At 46.4% G+C, this 14,334-nt stretch overlaps 1 protein-coding gene across 5 annotated transcripts in view; it reads right to left on the bottom strand.

Annotated features, from left to right (window-relative positions):
- ZC3H7B (zinc finger CCCH-type containing 7B) overlaps positions 1–13,769 on the bottom strand; it is a 42,181-nt gene extending 28,412 nt beyond the window's left edge. For 4 of the 5 annotated variants that reach the window (XM_032183810.1, XM_032183835.1, XM_032183825.1 and 1 more), the window contains exons 1-6: positions 13,270–13,769; positions 7,498–7,558; positions 5,872–5,905; positions 5,300–5,497; positions 4,286–4,444; positions 1,184–1,264 (exon numbers count right to left, since the gene is read on the bottom strand). In XM_032183810.1, the coding sequence (XP_032039701.1) occupies positions 1,184–1,264; positions 4,286–4,444; positions 5,300–5,497; positions 5,872–5,905; positions 7,498–7,550 (525 nt within the window). In that variant the 5' untranslated portion in view covers positions 7,551–7,558; positions 13,270–13,769. The remainder of the gene's footprint in view (positions 1–1,183; positions 1,265–4,285; positions 4,445–5,299; positions 5,498–5,871; positions 5,906–7,497; positions 7,559–13,269) is intronic. The other variant, XM_032183817.1, reaches the window with a different exon arrangement.
- Positions 13,770–14,334: the final 565 nt, after the last annotated feature.

The raw sequence follows: 14,334 nt of genomic DNA, 5'->3' as shown, positions 1-14,334 counted from the left end.
CCCAACAACCCAATGCACAATCAAGAAGTGAAAATGGTCCCTAAGTAACAGAAGATTTTGCCTTTTCTTTAAAACATTACTGCTCTGGGAGGGCTTTACAACACTGGAATGAAAGCTGGAAGTCAACACGAGAGACAGCAAGGCATTACCAAAATATCGATCAACACATTTCAAGTAGTAAAATCATTTTGGATTTTCTGATCTTTGTTTTTCTAACTTTTCTAAAAAAAAAAAAAAAATCAGAGTAAAACTTCCCTTCGAGACAGAACTGTCTCAGAGTGCTGAGAGTTGCTACAACATCAGGGGCTTTTGGGGAGGGCCTATCACACGTGAGGCTTGTTGCGGAGAGGAATATGATGCCTGAGCAACATTTTCCCAAAAAGCTCTCTGCAGACAGACTGGATGCCCAGGGATCACATCACCAAATACTGCAAAGGTGCTCCCCTGGCGGTGCTCCACACACTACTGTGCACGGGGCTGAGGCTGCAGCTGGGCAGAGCTGGCTCAGAGAGGCGCTGTCAGTCGTTCAGTGAACACGCAGTGAACACTGGCTGATGCTGCTTACTCCTGAAAACGCACCCTGGGATTTTACACGAGCGAGGCAGGTTTATCCACGAGGGCCAGCAGTGGCTTAACGCCCTCTAGCTCCATCCCGGAGTATAGATTTCCATACCAACAGAGCACGCCAGTTACTGCAGCACTTTCTTTTAGAGACAGGTTATGGATACAGCCACTGGGGTCAATTAACTGGACCCACGGCTTGCTTTTGGCTGCCTTCTTACCTAGCATCTGCCCAGCTGTGCACCTGCCATGTTCCCCTAAGAAGGAAAGGACTGTGAGGCAAAATCTCCTTTGGGATCAGGCCACATGTTCCCCTCCTCATGGAGGCACAAGCTCCCAAATACATCAGAAGCTTCTCCTGTGGCACCAGGTGGATTAGCTGGAGGCACGGGAAATATCCCAGCAGTAGACCCAGGGCAGCAGTGGGGTTAGAAATGGATTAAGGCGAAGGTGAGTCAGAGGGTTAGGGCAAGCAGGGTAGCCAGCGGCCCGCTGGAGGGACTGCAGGGCAGTCTGTGTGTGCCTACAGCTGCAGAGCAGCACCTACCACTTCTGCAGAAGTAAACCTGAAAGAGTCGAAGGACGTTCTTTAGGAAAACAAAACGAAACAAAAAAGTCATACCTGAGGCCTTTTGTACGCTTTCCGAACCCTCAGTCCCAGCTTCTGGGCAAGCTCCTGTCCCAGCTGCGTGACACTCTCATCCTGGGGACAGAAGCATTGCAAGGACACTTTCAGTTCAGCGTCTTTGTGGCAGACAAAACAAACCAAACAGGAATGCAGCGCTTCACACGGGGCTGTGCCAAGAAGCCTCACTCGGAGACAGCAGGAGGTGGACAATTGCCAGAGCGGCCCTAGGAGAGAGCCCACGCGGACCAGAGTGTTCTTGCTCCTGCTGAGACACTGGGGTTGCACCAGGACCTCACCCCACGCTCTTTTGATGCTGCTGAAAATGGGAAGCAGTTATCTGCTCGCAGGAAAGCACCCGCTCTCTGAAGGCAGGGTTCCTGACTGCCATCGACAATACGGCTGAGGGGGCTGCCACAGGTGGCTGGGGGCTGCTCCAGCTTCCGCAAGGTCCCCATGGCTGGGAAGAAGGAGCCTGCAGGCCTTCCTGCATGCACAGGCTGCGTGCCTTCCCTTTCTGCCAGCCACAGAGCTAACAAACAGTTCTGATACGCAGACAATATTTACTAGCCTGGTTGGTTTGTTTGTACAGCTGAAAGCAAGTCTCAGTTTCCAACTTAGTAGCTACCAGGCCCTTTCACCAACTCCACCTCTGGTTAAACAGCCTCAACTTAGCCAAGAGATCCTTCTGCTTCCCGCCCTGCATGCCATTAACCACCCCCCCTCTCTACTTACTATGTAACTCTGTTTTTTTTTTTTCCAGCTTCCTTCTCTCTGAAGATTGATCCTTTCTCTTTCAGCCCCTCACTAGCCTCTGGGTCTTCTATCCCCCAGTCTCAGCAACTTTTCCCTTCAATTTGGAGTGCTACATTTTGATTATACTTGCTCCCCCACATCCTCAACATTGATCAGGTCTTTGAACTCAGTGAAGAAAAAATCTAGTCTGCCCATGTTCTCTTCTCTCTCCATCTTACATCTCTTCAGTATGTACCTTCCTCTCCTGAAACTGTTCCCATACACTCCAGAAACCTACTCCTGGTCAAATCTTATGGTTGCTTGTCCCTCCTCACTTTCTTCCAACTCTCTGATCTTTCTGACACTGCCATCGCTCTGTCTTTATTAACACTGGACCCCAACCACATTTTCAGTTCTCTGTTTGCCTCTGGTTCTTCTGCCTTTCCAAGCACTCTCTCAGGTGTTTTCTGAAGTCTGCTCCGTGTGGAAAATTCACCAGGAAGACCTCCAGCATAATCACTTTTCATTGATCTGACGCTGATACCTACCAGGTTCACCCTACCCAACTCCACATTCCATCGTCACTCTGACGTGTTCTCTCTGATGCTTGGCTAAGATCAAGAATGTGTTTTTCTCTGGACTACCTCCACCTCCCAGCAGCATGTAGTTAATTGTGGTCCTTTTTGTCAAGAAAGCCTGAGGGCTTACTTTCTCTTTGTCATCTTCTAGATCTTTCTTTAGCCTTCTCAGCCAAATACCACCATCAGGCGCTTCCTACCTCCCTCCTAAACAAGGGGATGCTCAACAAGGGCATGCAAAATGCTCTCCTCCAACATCCTAAAGAAATAAAACATAAATAAAAACATGCTGCTGCCTCCCTTTGTGCCACACAAAAAGCAGACCACAGAGGAGTATCAGCCTCACCACGCTGGGAACCTCTGCAAACGATCAGTGCTGAATATCTGCACCCGGTTAACTCTGCTAGACAATGAGTCAACTGCGTGGCAGTGCCTTCATCACTGCATGCTTTAATACTTCCTCTGCTTTGACCACAACAAAGTTCCCAACTGTTACAGCAACGCAAGCTGGAAGCACCTGGTTGCTCCAGAGGCCTAGCAACTGGTGTAATGGCAGGAGAATGGAGATGATGGATAGCATGACTTGCCTTTGATGCAGAGAAGGTGTGTGATTTCTGTCAAACTGGCAATAAGGCAATGGGGTACTTTAATTTACAAGACTGAACTGTTTAGAGCCAGGAATGCAGATGTCTTGATATAGAATTCATAAGGTTGAGTTATCCTGACCCAGAAAAGTTTGATAAAATGTTTGTAGACCACCATGACCGTAGTGTTTTAACCATACACTGAAGTGGCTCAATTGCATTGTGAGATATAGCCACATGGAGCTTTACATGAACAGATCTATGAGATGCCTTTGTTTATAAAACTATTTAAGAACTAACAGAATACCTCCAGTGGTTTTGGTCACCTTGTTCTGCCAAGTCAAGGAAACCATGAATACAAAAGGAGCAACTAACTGCTAACGTGGCTTTGCTTTCAAAGATTGCTTCTGTAATTCTAATAAAAAGGAAAAATTAACTTCTGCTGAAACAATTGCATTTTTCTTGTAATAGCATTACTATGATGAATCAGAATCAAATTTAGCAAAGACAACCAGTACCCAGTAGTATCTAATCACAGTCTATTTATCTGTTCAATTATCTGGCCTAAAAGAAGGCTCAATAAAACCATTATTAGGAAAATATCTAGGGCCTAATACATGGAGATAGTCCCCTCTGAAGGCAAAAAAAAATTACACACCTGTGAACCTACCAATAATAATCTAGGACTCCTTCACATGTCTCTCAAGAAATAATGAAAAAAAAAAAAAACACCTTTTTCAGCTTGCCTTAGTAATTATTAACTAAAACGTCAGACATTTTTATTCCAAACAGGAAAAGAATACATGTTTTCCTTACAGAGCTCCAGTTCCTACTTGTGCCATTCTCATAGTATTCTCATCAGGCATATAAAACCAGCTGTTTAAAATAACCTCATGGCCCTAGATTCTATTCTGCTAGGGCAAGTTCTTGCTCCTCACAGATAGGCCAGCTAACCTGCTGGAACTGACCAGTGTCTCTGGCTGGCATTGTGTAGATGGTGACTTGGACTGAAGAAATTTATGAATTCAGACATCCTCTCCAAGTGAGAGAGAGGGAGAAAAGCTTCCTGGGCATAAGCACATCACCAGGAATAGACAACTTTCCCCTTCCTCTATCCTCAGGTGTCACACTAAACGCTATGTGATGGAAGAGCAAGGTGGTGAGCCACAGAAATTGAGAAGAGGTATGAGACAAAAACTTACATGGGGGAGGGACAGCAAGCACCGGCTATTACACTCATATGCTTCTTTGTGTCTTCCAAGTTCATTTAGAGAGCGGGCTTTCCGGAAGAGCGCTCGGATGTTCTCCTTGTCGAGACCTAAAGCCTTCTCGCTGTCTTCCAGTGCCTTCTCATACTTCCCCTGCACGGAAGAAACCACCTCGAGTCAGCACAGCAAACTAACCCCTCTCTGTCTGAATCCAAGTGTTGTATCTCTCAGCAGAAATATAAAAGCATGTAAAAGGCAGTTGGAAATACGGACATTACATCACATGCAAACAGAAAAACTTCAGTAATAGAAGGTTTTGTTAAGTCTTCAAACCAAAAAGCACTTCAAAGTTTGTGAATGCTAGAATTTAGGCTGCTTGAGCAACCTTATCTTACTTCCCCCTCTACCTTGGGCATGTTACATTTGACAGTCTTTAATTACTTGACTGCCTGCTAACTTTGAGTCCCATGAAAAAATCTCATTATGAACAGGATGGACCTGCTTTGGGGTTGTGCCATAAAGGAAAGCTGTTGCATTCCTGAGGAAGATGGGAGAACACAGCCTGAGTATTTCAGAATCATTTTCCGTATGTGTACTGAAAGCTCTGCCACGACCCAAAGCCTTCTTTCTCACCGTGTTCCAGTACCTCATAGATTTGAAGAGGCAAACTTCCAGAACAACACTCGAAGACTCAATACGGGAAGGCACTGGCTCTTTACAATCTGATCTCCAGACTGTGAAGAACTCCAGAACTCCTCACCAACACAGACCTGAACTGCTTTCTCAGTACCTTAAGCCTGACAAAAAACAAAAGCAGGCCCCCTCTCCTTCACAGCCTTCCTCTGGTCTTGCAGTGTACAATGAGGAGGTATCAAAGTTCTCAACGTGTCACCATCTCCTCCAGTGCTGGGGTTGAATCCCCTCCTGACACCTTTTCCAATCGCATGGCACCCAAAGCACTCCAGATGTCCACCCTGGCTCTTGGGGGTGACCTGGGAAGGCGCTCACCATGGCGAAGTAGCAGGCAGCTCGGTTGACATGCAGCTTGCACAGGAGTTCCTTTGGGATGGTCACCTCGTCAGAGGCTGCGTAATCTGCCACATTCAGCCCTTCCACATACTGCACCAGTGAAAGCTTGAAATCCTTCTCTCGAAACAAATCATTGCCCTCTGCAAACAGGTTTCTCACCAACTTCTGCAAAAAGGCCTGGGTAGTAGGGAGAGAACAAACAGACTGAAACGGATACCCAGAGACAGGCACAGTTTCCCAATTTCCCATTTCCTTCCGTATGTTTTAGCAACCTTCCTGCCCACTAAGACTTTCCTGCCTCCCTACTCTCCTCTAATAAACATCAGTCTTTTGGTAGACATGAATAATTCAGTCAAATGTCCTTCCTTCTTGAACACTCAAGCACCTTCTTCTTTCCCTGAAAGTTGTCCTTGTCAGAATCCTTAAAACTTTAAGTTTTATACAGACCACTCCATGCTCTCCACTTCTGGTATGTAAACTAATAGCTGTGCAATACAACAAATTTTATTAACCAAAGGCTTGCTAACATCAGGAAACAAACTTTTAATTACCTCATAATCTTCTTGGCTTAAGGGTAATGTGGACCTGAAAAAAAAAAGAGGAAAAAAGCTTATGACACAGGCATCCATGCAAACACTTTTGTTTAGTGAAGAAATTGTCCTTCCAGTCCTGTTTTGATGATCTCAGTGAGTCACCAAACATTTTATCACTTCAAAGGCAGCTGGGGTGAAGAGAACACAATTATGGAGCATTATGTTCAGTGATGGCCACTGTGGTACCAAGAGAGGGTCAGGTACCAGAAGATTTGAGACTAGGGAATCTTATTCTCAGCTTTCTGTGCATATATGATCCTTGGTAATGTTGCCTTCAGACAGCCACCTATAAAAAACATCTTTAAGGAAGTCCCATGAAAGATTGTCATGGAGAATATGAGAATATTTTAAGAGAGGCAACAGACTCCAAGAACTCCTCAAATCCTCTGTGTGATTACAGAAAAGCCACACAGTGGTAAATGCAATCACTTTGCTCTGTGTTACCTCAGCCACATGCCTTTAGGCTTACACCACAAACAGAAGGAAAGGAGAAAATGGTCCAAGTGCAGGAGGTCAGTGACTTCTGGCTGTCTTGGCCAAGACTGCCAGGCTGTGCCACAAAACTGGCAGTGCTTGTGCAGACAACACCCATCCCACAACAGCACTGAGACCTAGGCAAAAGGTTCCATTCCTCAAGTCAGACCCCCTAGGTCATCCAGGTTTGGTCTACACATAATTTTTTCTCTTCAAATGGATAACATTAAGCTCTATAGAAATCCTTAGCAACTTTTATGTCCCTCCTGACCTTTGAAATACAGCGCTGTATACATGACCTTACTGGTCAGAGACTAAACATTTTTAGATTTCATCAGTACCAAAAGGAAATGCTATGGCATTCTAAGAAACATTCATGCTGCATATAAAGTTGGACTACTCCTCTTTCAAATCAAAATAAGCCAATAAGCAACACTTGCCCTGGTTCAAAGTTCAAGATGCATTCCAGAGGCACAGTCAACATCCCGTATTTCTAAACGGCTTTATTTCTGGGAACCTTATGCATTTACATAAATGGTATCAGAATAAACCTCACAACTGCCTGTCTGAAACTGCATTATCAGCCAGGTTTAGTCTCTGACTGGGGTAAAAATAGGATTGTCATGCCACAGGACGTAAGTATGTAACACGGGAAACTGCAGGACTCAAAGCAAATCGTAAGAAAACAAAATGAAACAAAAACCTGATTGCTGTCTCACTGCTTCCCTACTCACTATGCAACTTGGACCTTAGTGCTTTTGCTAGCTCAGCCACTGTAGGGACAGCAGTCCTGTACTTCATCAGGAAGTACTTGGTCTCATACTTAGCACGCAAGTAATCCCCAAGCTCTAGAAGGCCACAGATATTCAGAGAAGAGTGACAGGAGGCAACAACCACACTGGCAACTGTAAAAGACCCAGGCCATCTCTTCCTGCTACCGGCAGCACGTGGGGCACCTGGCAATTCCTTTGCCCTGCTTCCCCTACCTACAAAGTGGGAACGCTATGTTCCTCCCTGCAAAAGGTGAACAGGAAGAACTCGGTTCCTACAGCCCGCGATCTAACGACAGCCAACTCCAAAGCCACAGAAACAATGAAGCTGTCCACTTACTGAATGAACTGAAGTCCTTTCTCTATTTCTTGTTTTCTCTTCTGTCTCTCCATTATAGTTGCTGCAGAGGAAGAAGAAAAAAACAACAAAATGAGTCATTACAGGTCTCACTGGCAATTAAGCAGCACGGTATTTTGTGTGTGCCTGAATTCACCACTAACAAAATGTTCCAGACCAGATGCCCAGAACACCGAAGTCCACGATTTATCCACACAGCAGACAAAGGACAGCCAGCAGCTCACTTCCCTGTATCTGCTTTTTCTCACATGCCATTGCCAGGATACACAGGCAAAGAGGAATCGCTTCAATTTGAGCTCTAAACTTCAGACTCCCGGTAAATAAAGCAATGGGAACCAACTGTAATCATGCCTGCCTTCTAGGAAAGGAGGAAAAAAAACAATCAGCTTTTTCCCTGCACCGGCAGTGATATCAGGAATTTGTGCAGGGGCCCTCCCACGATAAACAATTTTGACTGCTAGACCAGACTTAAGCTGGTTTACATCATGGAATACAAAACAAGTAATTTCTGTAAGGTGTCTGGAAACACAGAGCAAAGAGGGACGCTAGGAAGGTGACGGAATTGCTTGCTGTGGTACATGCAAAAGGACAAGAATGGATCTCAGCAACAGAAATTTCATGCTGAAAATCAGCTGGCAAGAGCAGCAGAGACTTGGGAAAGTTCCTTGGGATTGAGGCTTCCCTCTCCCCAGATGCTCCAGGTCAGAGTGCAGACAAGCAAGGAGTATGTTGGAACCATTTTGGAGTAATGTCGCTTTTCTCAGTTCAAATGGGTTTGAAGCATATCATTAGATACCTAAGTTTCATCCCCTGCAGTCTGGGGGCAAATATGGGAATAGCTCCTGCCTGACCTTGCCCCCAGGTCTGCCACACAAGAGAATAAAAAGGGGGAGAAGAGATGGCACATTTTGTGGCCAAAAAAAAGAGTTGCTGATGACCACAAATTTCCCTGCCTTGACATCAACCAGCTGTGATTACAAATGATGTTCAGCATTTGAGGGACAAAGCCAGCAAGCACGGAAACACTGAGCTGAGATGGAGCTGAAGACAACATGCTCTCAGCCTGGGATTGCCTCTGAAGAGATCAGGAGAAAAACAGAAGTCATTTCTCAACACTGCAACAGCTTGAAGAGCATTATCACGTGGCTTCCTTTTATCTTAAGGCCATCCTTACCATTCTAAGGTATCTTATGGTACCTAGGGCACATCCAGTCCAGAACAGCTTGAAGGAACCTTTAAGGTACGTGAAAATCAATCCTGACAACTCAGCAAGCCCTTATTGATTGTGCTGTGCACTATGCAAAATGTAAAACTGATAGCTGCCCTTCACCAAGCAGGGCAGCTGGGGGAAAAAAATAAAGATAGGGTGAGATAAAGACCGGGAAGAAAAGGTAGCAGCAGTAAGCAAGGGCTTGAAAGAGATACAGTGCAGTTTGCAAGTCATCAGACATTAAATTTGAAAGCAATCTGGTCCAAACAGCAGGTAGGAGATTTTAAGCAGCTGCATGTGGAACAGGATGAGCAGCACAGCAAGGAGAGGAAAGCCAGAATGCCAGCAGACAAGGTGAGTGATAATCAGCGTCTCTGGAAAGGTTTTTAACAGAAGCGATGGAGAAGAGCAGGTAGACTTCAGCACAACACCACCAGAAGGCCTGCAATGATTTATAAATAACCTGGATAATGAGCAATCAGTTAGAATAACAAGGAGACTGTGAGGTTAATATTATCGCTGAAGCTACAAGCAGACAGGCTTGAGGGGCAGAAAAAGACACAGTCACTTCATTTCACATTTCTTCTCACATGAAACTCTGAAAAGACAGAAGTAAGAGAGAAAAGACGAAGAGAAGCAGAAGGAGCTATTTGCACACAAACAGCAGTGAAGGCCGAGGAAGAGGACAGAGCAACCCCAGAGGAACATAGGAGAGAACTGTGAGGGACATCAGAGACGCAGATGGGGAAAAGGCCACCACGGGAAATGACAAGAGAGAAATTTGGAGCCGGAAGGGGAAGAGTAAAAGAGCCAAGGGACCCTTAAAAAAGCTCATGAGGGAAAGTACAGGAAGGAAGGGAGAATTTCTAGCTGCCCATGCTCTGAGCTTTAAATGCCCCGTTCGGCCTCACCCAGCCACGCGCACGCTCTGCCTGCTCTGTGCAGATGCGGTGGGGCTGTGCCCTGGTTAGCGAGGTCACTGCTGGTGGCTGCCATCACTTCGTGCTCCTAGCCTGTCCTCCCTGGGGGAGCAGCCTTGCTCTCGCCGGTCCCTGACAGGAGCCAGGCTGGAGGGAACAAAAGGAACAGAAGCGAAGTGGTGCCCCACGGGTCTGATGGAAAGGGAGATTATTGGCGACTGCGGGGAGAGCCGCTGAACACTGGCTGTTCCTCACAAAGTCAGTGGCTGCACTCCAGAAACGCTGTGGCACACCTTCACAATTGTGTTTATCCACACAACGGATGCATCACCTTGAAAAACTTCTGATATGCACAGCCTGCTTCAACCACTGCTACCGAGCTCAGCTCTTTTCTTAAAATACTACTGCAAGGAGCGAGGAAGAGAAGACCCGTACGTGTTCTCATGGCTACTCTGATCCCACTGCTAAACACCCTCCACAACAGGATGTGGGCACGTGTTATAACCCAAGCTGTTTGCTGCTGCTTGCCCGCAGGGAATGGCATTCAAATTATTACTGACCAAAAGCTGGAGTGGAGCCAAAGGACTACAGGGAAGGGCTCCAAAACATCTCCTTCCCACAGTTATCCAACTCCTCTTGCATCCTGCAGCTCCCCTTCTGTTTTGTCTCTCCTCACCACCACTGCCACCACATCCAACGTGCCCATCTCCATCCTCACTTCATTTAGATGGCTTGATCATCTTCAAATCCCACAATACCCAGCTACAGTTTTGATCCTTGCTACAAAACCCTTGTAAAAAAAAAAAACTCTGGGCTTTGCATGCTGTTTCCTCTCTGCAGCCCCAGCCTCATCTTCCACAGCAAGTGCTCCCCAACACAAGACCCCACACTGCTTCCTTTAGACACAAACCGCAGGCCTGACCTCCCCTCCACACCGCTGCACCCTGGGGCTGCCCCACATTCCCCTCTCCTTCCAAGTGGGTGACCAGCCTCCTCTGCTAGCTCTCCACCCCACCTTCACACTTCTGTCACGACTTTACACATAAGACTCATCTTCTCGTGGCAACACCCTCAAAATGCACACCACATGTTGCTGCCCTAACAGCCTATTTTATACTTCTTGGAAACAACCCCCCTTCCCGTTCGATCCGGCTTCACACCAGCACCTTCTTCCATGTGTTCTCCTCCTCTGTTATGCCTGCCTCACTGCCCCTGGAGGCTACCACTCAGATTCCTTGTGCCCCTTTTGCTCTTCACACCTCCCCTGCCGCTTTCCAGGCAAACGCGGTCACTTCTGTCTCCCCTTGTCACTCCAGGCTCTTCATCGTGTTTCATTCTAGCTTTGGACCAAGCCACACACCCGTTACACCCGCAAACCCAACGCGCAGTCAGCCACCAACACGTGCAACATTTTGGTTCTGCTGCAACCACATCGTGGTTGATGCATAACTAATTTTAAGCACAGAGCTTGCTTAGCTTTTTTTTTCTCGGTCTTGTAAATATTTTTAGAAACACAGTGGAAAACATTTCATCAAGCAATGTGCCTAAATGTCTTTGTTTCCCCCTAAATCTGTCTGTCCAGACTTGTCTGCTCAAATCGCTAGCAGGATTCGAATCCAGGATATTTATATCCCCACCACAAAGCTCTTATCGTTTCAGTCCAGAGATGTTTATCCTCTCTGGTCCAGCATCTAGAGAGGACTTTATGCATGTTTTGTCAATGAGTTACAAACTATTTGCCAGACAGAAATAAAATATTGCAGATCGGCAAAACGGTTTTCTTGCCTTCAAAAGGAAGCATGAGCCAGTAAACAGGGTGACTCAATCACAAACCGGGTAGATTCACTCTACCAGACAACACAAGATGAACAGGAATACTTTAATTTACCTTATCAAGGACCCTGCCAGAGCTGAATGTGGGCAAAGTTTTTCATAATGCATTTCTGGGATGGCAATGAGTTCACACTTGTCTGACTTCCAGGCTTCAACCATAACATTTCAGCCAGAAACAAGCACACTGAGATGCAACTGACAGGTTGTAAAGCCGAGACAGGAGCTCAGCCCCAGGCTCTGTGCTCTCTCCTCCCTGCAAAAGGCTCCACAATTTGCTAACCTGCAAACAGGGAGCCTTTGGCTGCAGACTGGCCACCTCAGTGGTGCAGCAAAACAGGTCAAGCCCTGCAGACCACCGCAAACAAGGTCTCCTGCCCACTCCTGGGGCCAATCCCTGGGTTTGAACGCTTCTTACAGCCACCAACTTTTGGAGTCCCCAGACCCACCAGGTCTAACAACCCCATCCCCTCATCCCCTGGTCCCAGTGAATGTGGGGCAAGTCTGCGATGACACCCCAGCCCCAAAAGAAAATAACAGCAGCCATCCAACATATCCCTTGGAGGGCAGGCAAATCCTCAGGAGATCATTCTGGCCCTCCTCACCCCCTTTTCGTCTTCCTCCAGCCTCACACTAACACCCCATTTACTGCAGGTCACCTTCCTCCTGCCCCCAGCTGGGACAGCAGGGTGACATTGCCATCCCTTGCCCACTTGCTCCGGGGTCTCCTGCCCACCCAGCTCGCCCTCCCCTGCCTCATTTTAAAAATTCAGTGCGGGAGCTAGCTCACACACGGGCAAAGCGACAGCACCCCCATCCCCAGCACTAGGCCGCCGATCCCCGGCCTCGCCTAGCGGCCACCGCGGGCGGAAGCGCCACCTTGGCCGGCCGGGGCGGAGAGGGGCCGGCGGTGCCTCCCGTGCCCCGCTCGGCTCTGCCGGGCCCCGGCACCCCGGCATGATGTCCCCCCCACCCCAGGTCCTGCCGGGAGGAGTCTCCCCCGGCAGGAGCTGGCTAGGTTTCCAGGAAAACGGCAAACAAACCCAAACATACTCTTCATCCTTCCCCACCCCCCATCCGCTTAAATAAAAATCACGGATCGCCGGGAGTCTGGGAGGCGACTCTATGAAGAGAAAAAAATATATATATAAAAAAAAAAATAAAAAAGATAACCTTCCCTGTTACCCGGAAACTGTCTAAAGCATCAATATTTTTAAAAAATAAAAATACAAAAACACAACCTTCTGATTTGATAAACTTTACAAGCCCCTAAGGAAGGTACATCTGAAAAGCTATTCCAGCTGGGCTCCTCTGCTCCTTCGCGGGGTTTATACCAAACAAGAAGGGGAAGCTGCAGCCAAAATACAGACCCGAACACGGCTCTCAAAGCTACAAACCACAAACACAACTAATCCTAAGTTTTTCATATAAACGCAGGGGCTTTTTCCCTAGCTATTCAATTTTAGACTACTACCACATTTTTTCCAGGGGGTGGGATTAGGATCTCTGACAATTATTTTTTTTTTTACAAGCCCCACATTTTTGGCAGAAGGGGGGGTTAGCTTCGAAATCTCGCCAATATTATTTTTCTCCACTTTTTTTTTTTTTTTAATTGCAATTACACAACGTTTCATCTATGCAGTTCGTATTTGAAACCTTCACTTTTTAATGAACCAACATCGAGATTTTCTTGTTTCTCAAGTCCACCCCTTTCTACATACATAAACACACACACATATACATTAGGATTAAGGAAAAAATATCCCCCCAAAATAATAATAATAAAGGACTCACCTCTTCTTGGGTTCTCCCCCCCACGCTATGTATAACTTTCCTTGATAAATGGTATTATATTACTAGAGGTATTATTAATGTATTATTACTATAAGTAATAATAATAGTAAGTGCTATTTAATTATAGAAGGGAGCATTCTGCTTCTGGATCGGCTGCCCCTGCAGCTCCCTCCATGTGCCTCCTGAGCTCTTTACTTTCATTTCCAGGTCTCTCGCTCGCCGCTCGTTCTCAGCCGCACCAGCAAGAGAAAATGCCTCCCGCATATCCTCTGGGCCCTAGAGGCTACCGCTTCCCACGGCAAACACACACGCATCTTTCCCTCCCGGCCAGTTTTGAGATTCTTTAAGGTGAAACGGGCTTAAAAAGAAATACTAATAGTAAAAAATAAAGCTCTGGAATGTTCGAAGCTCCGATCTTATTTTAATACATTTTTTTTTTTCCTTTCCGGTTGTCTTTAGCAATATATCGAATATACCCCAGAAGAAAGCCAAGCTGCCTCTGCAGAGTGCCTGTCTGCACGTGAAGTGCAGCAATGAACTAAACTGCAAGACCCCCCCCCGGGGGGAGGGAAGGGGTATCACATGCATGAAGCGACCCTTTTGCTCAAACACATATGTTTGCTGGGAGGGGGGGCATCGCAATTACGTATTCTGAGAAATTATTTATTCTGGCCAGAAAACGCTTATTCCATCCCATACTGCTGAGCAGCTTCCCTGTAAATAAGATCTAAAAACACCAACCTTCCTGTGCAGAAAGGAAGATACTGTGTGTATATATAAAATGATATTGTTATTATATGCCATTCTATGTTATATAATATAAATATGTTATATATAATATACATACACATACATACATATTTATATTTATACATATGAGCTTAGGCACTTCCTGGGAATGAGATGTTGGCTTATTCTCATTTCAAATCTTTCAGTATTTCCAGAAAGTGGATTGTACCGCCACAATACCCCACGCTGGAGAACCCCAGCAGGTGAGTTATCGGGGGAAGCAGGAGATGGGCACCACAAGTTATGTTGTCACGGGAAAAGGCTGTGAACACAGAG

This window comes from Aythya fuligula, chromosome 1, assembly GCF_009819795.1.
Source record: "Aythya fuligula isolate bAytFul2 chromosome 1, bAytFul2.pri, whole genome shotgun sequence".
In the NCBI taxonomy this organism is placed as follows: Eukaryota; Metazoa; Chordata; class Aves; order Anseriformes; family Anatidae; genus Aythya; species Aythya fuligula.
The sequence above is the reverse complement of the archived record's forward strand: the minus strand, read 5'-3'. Positions and strand labels throughout refer to the sequence as shown.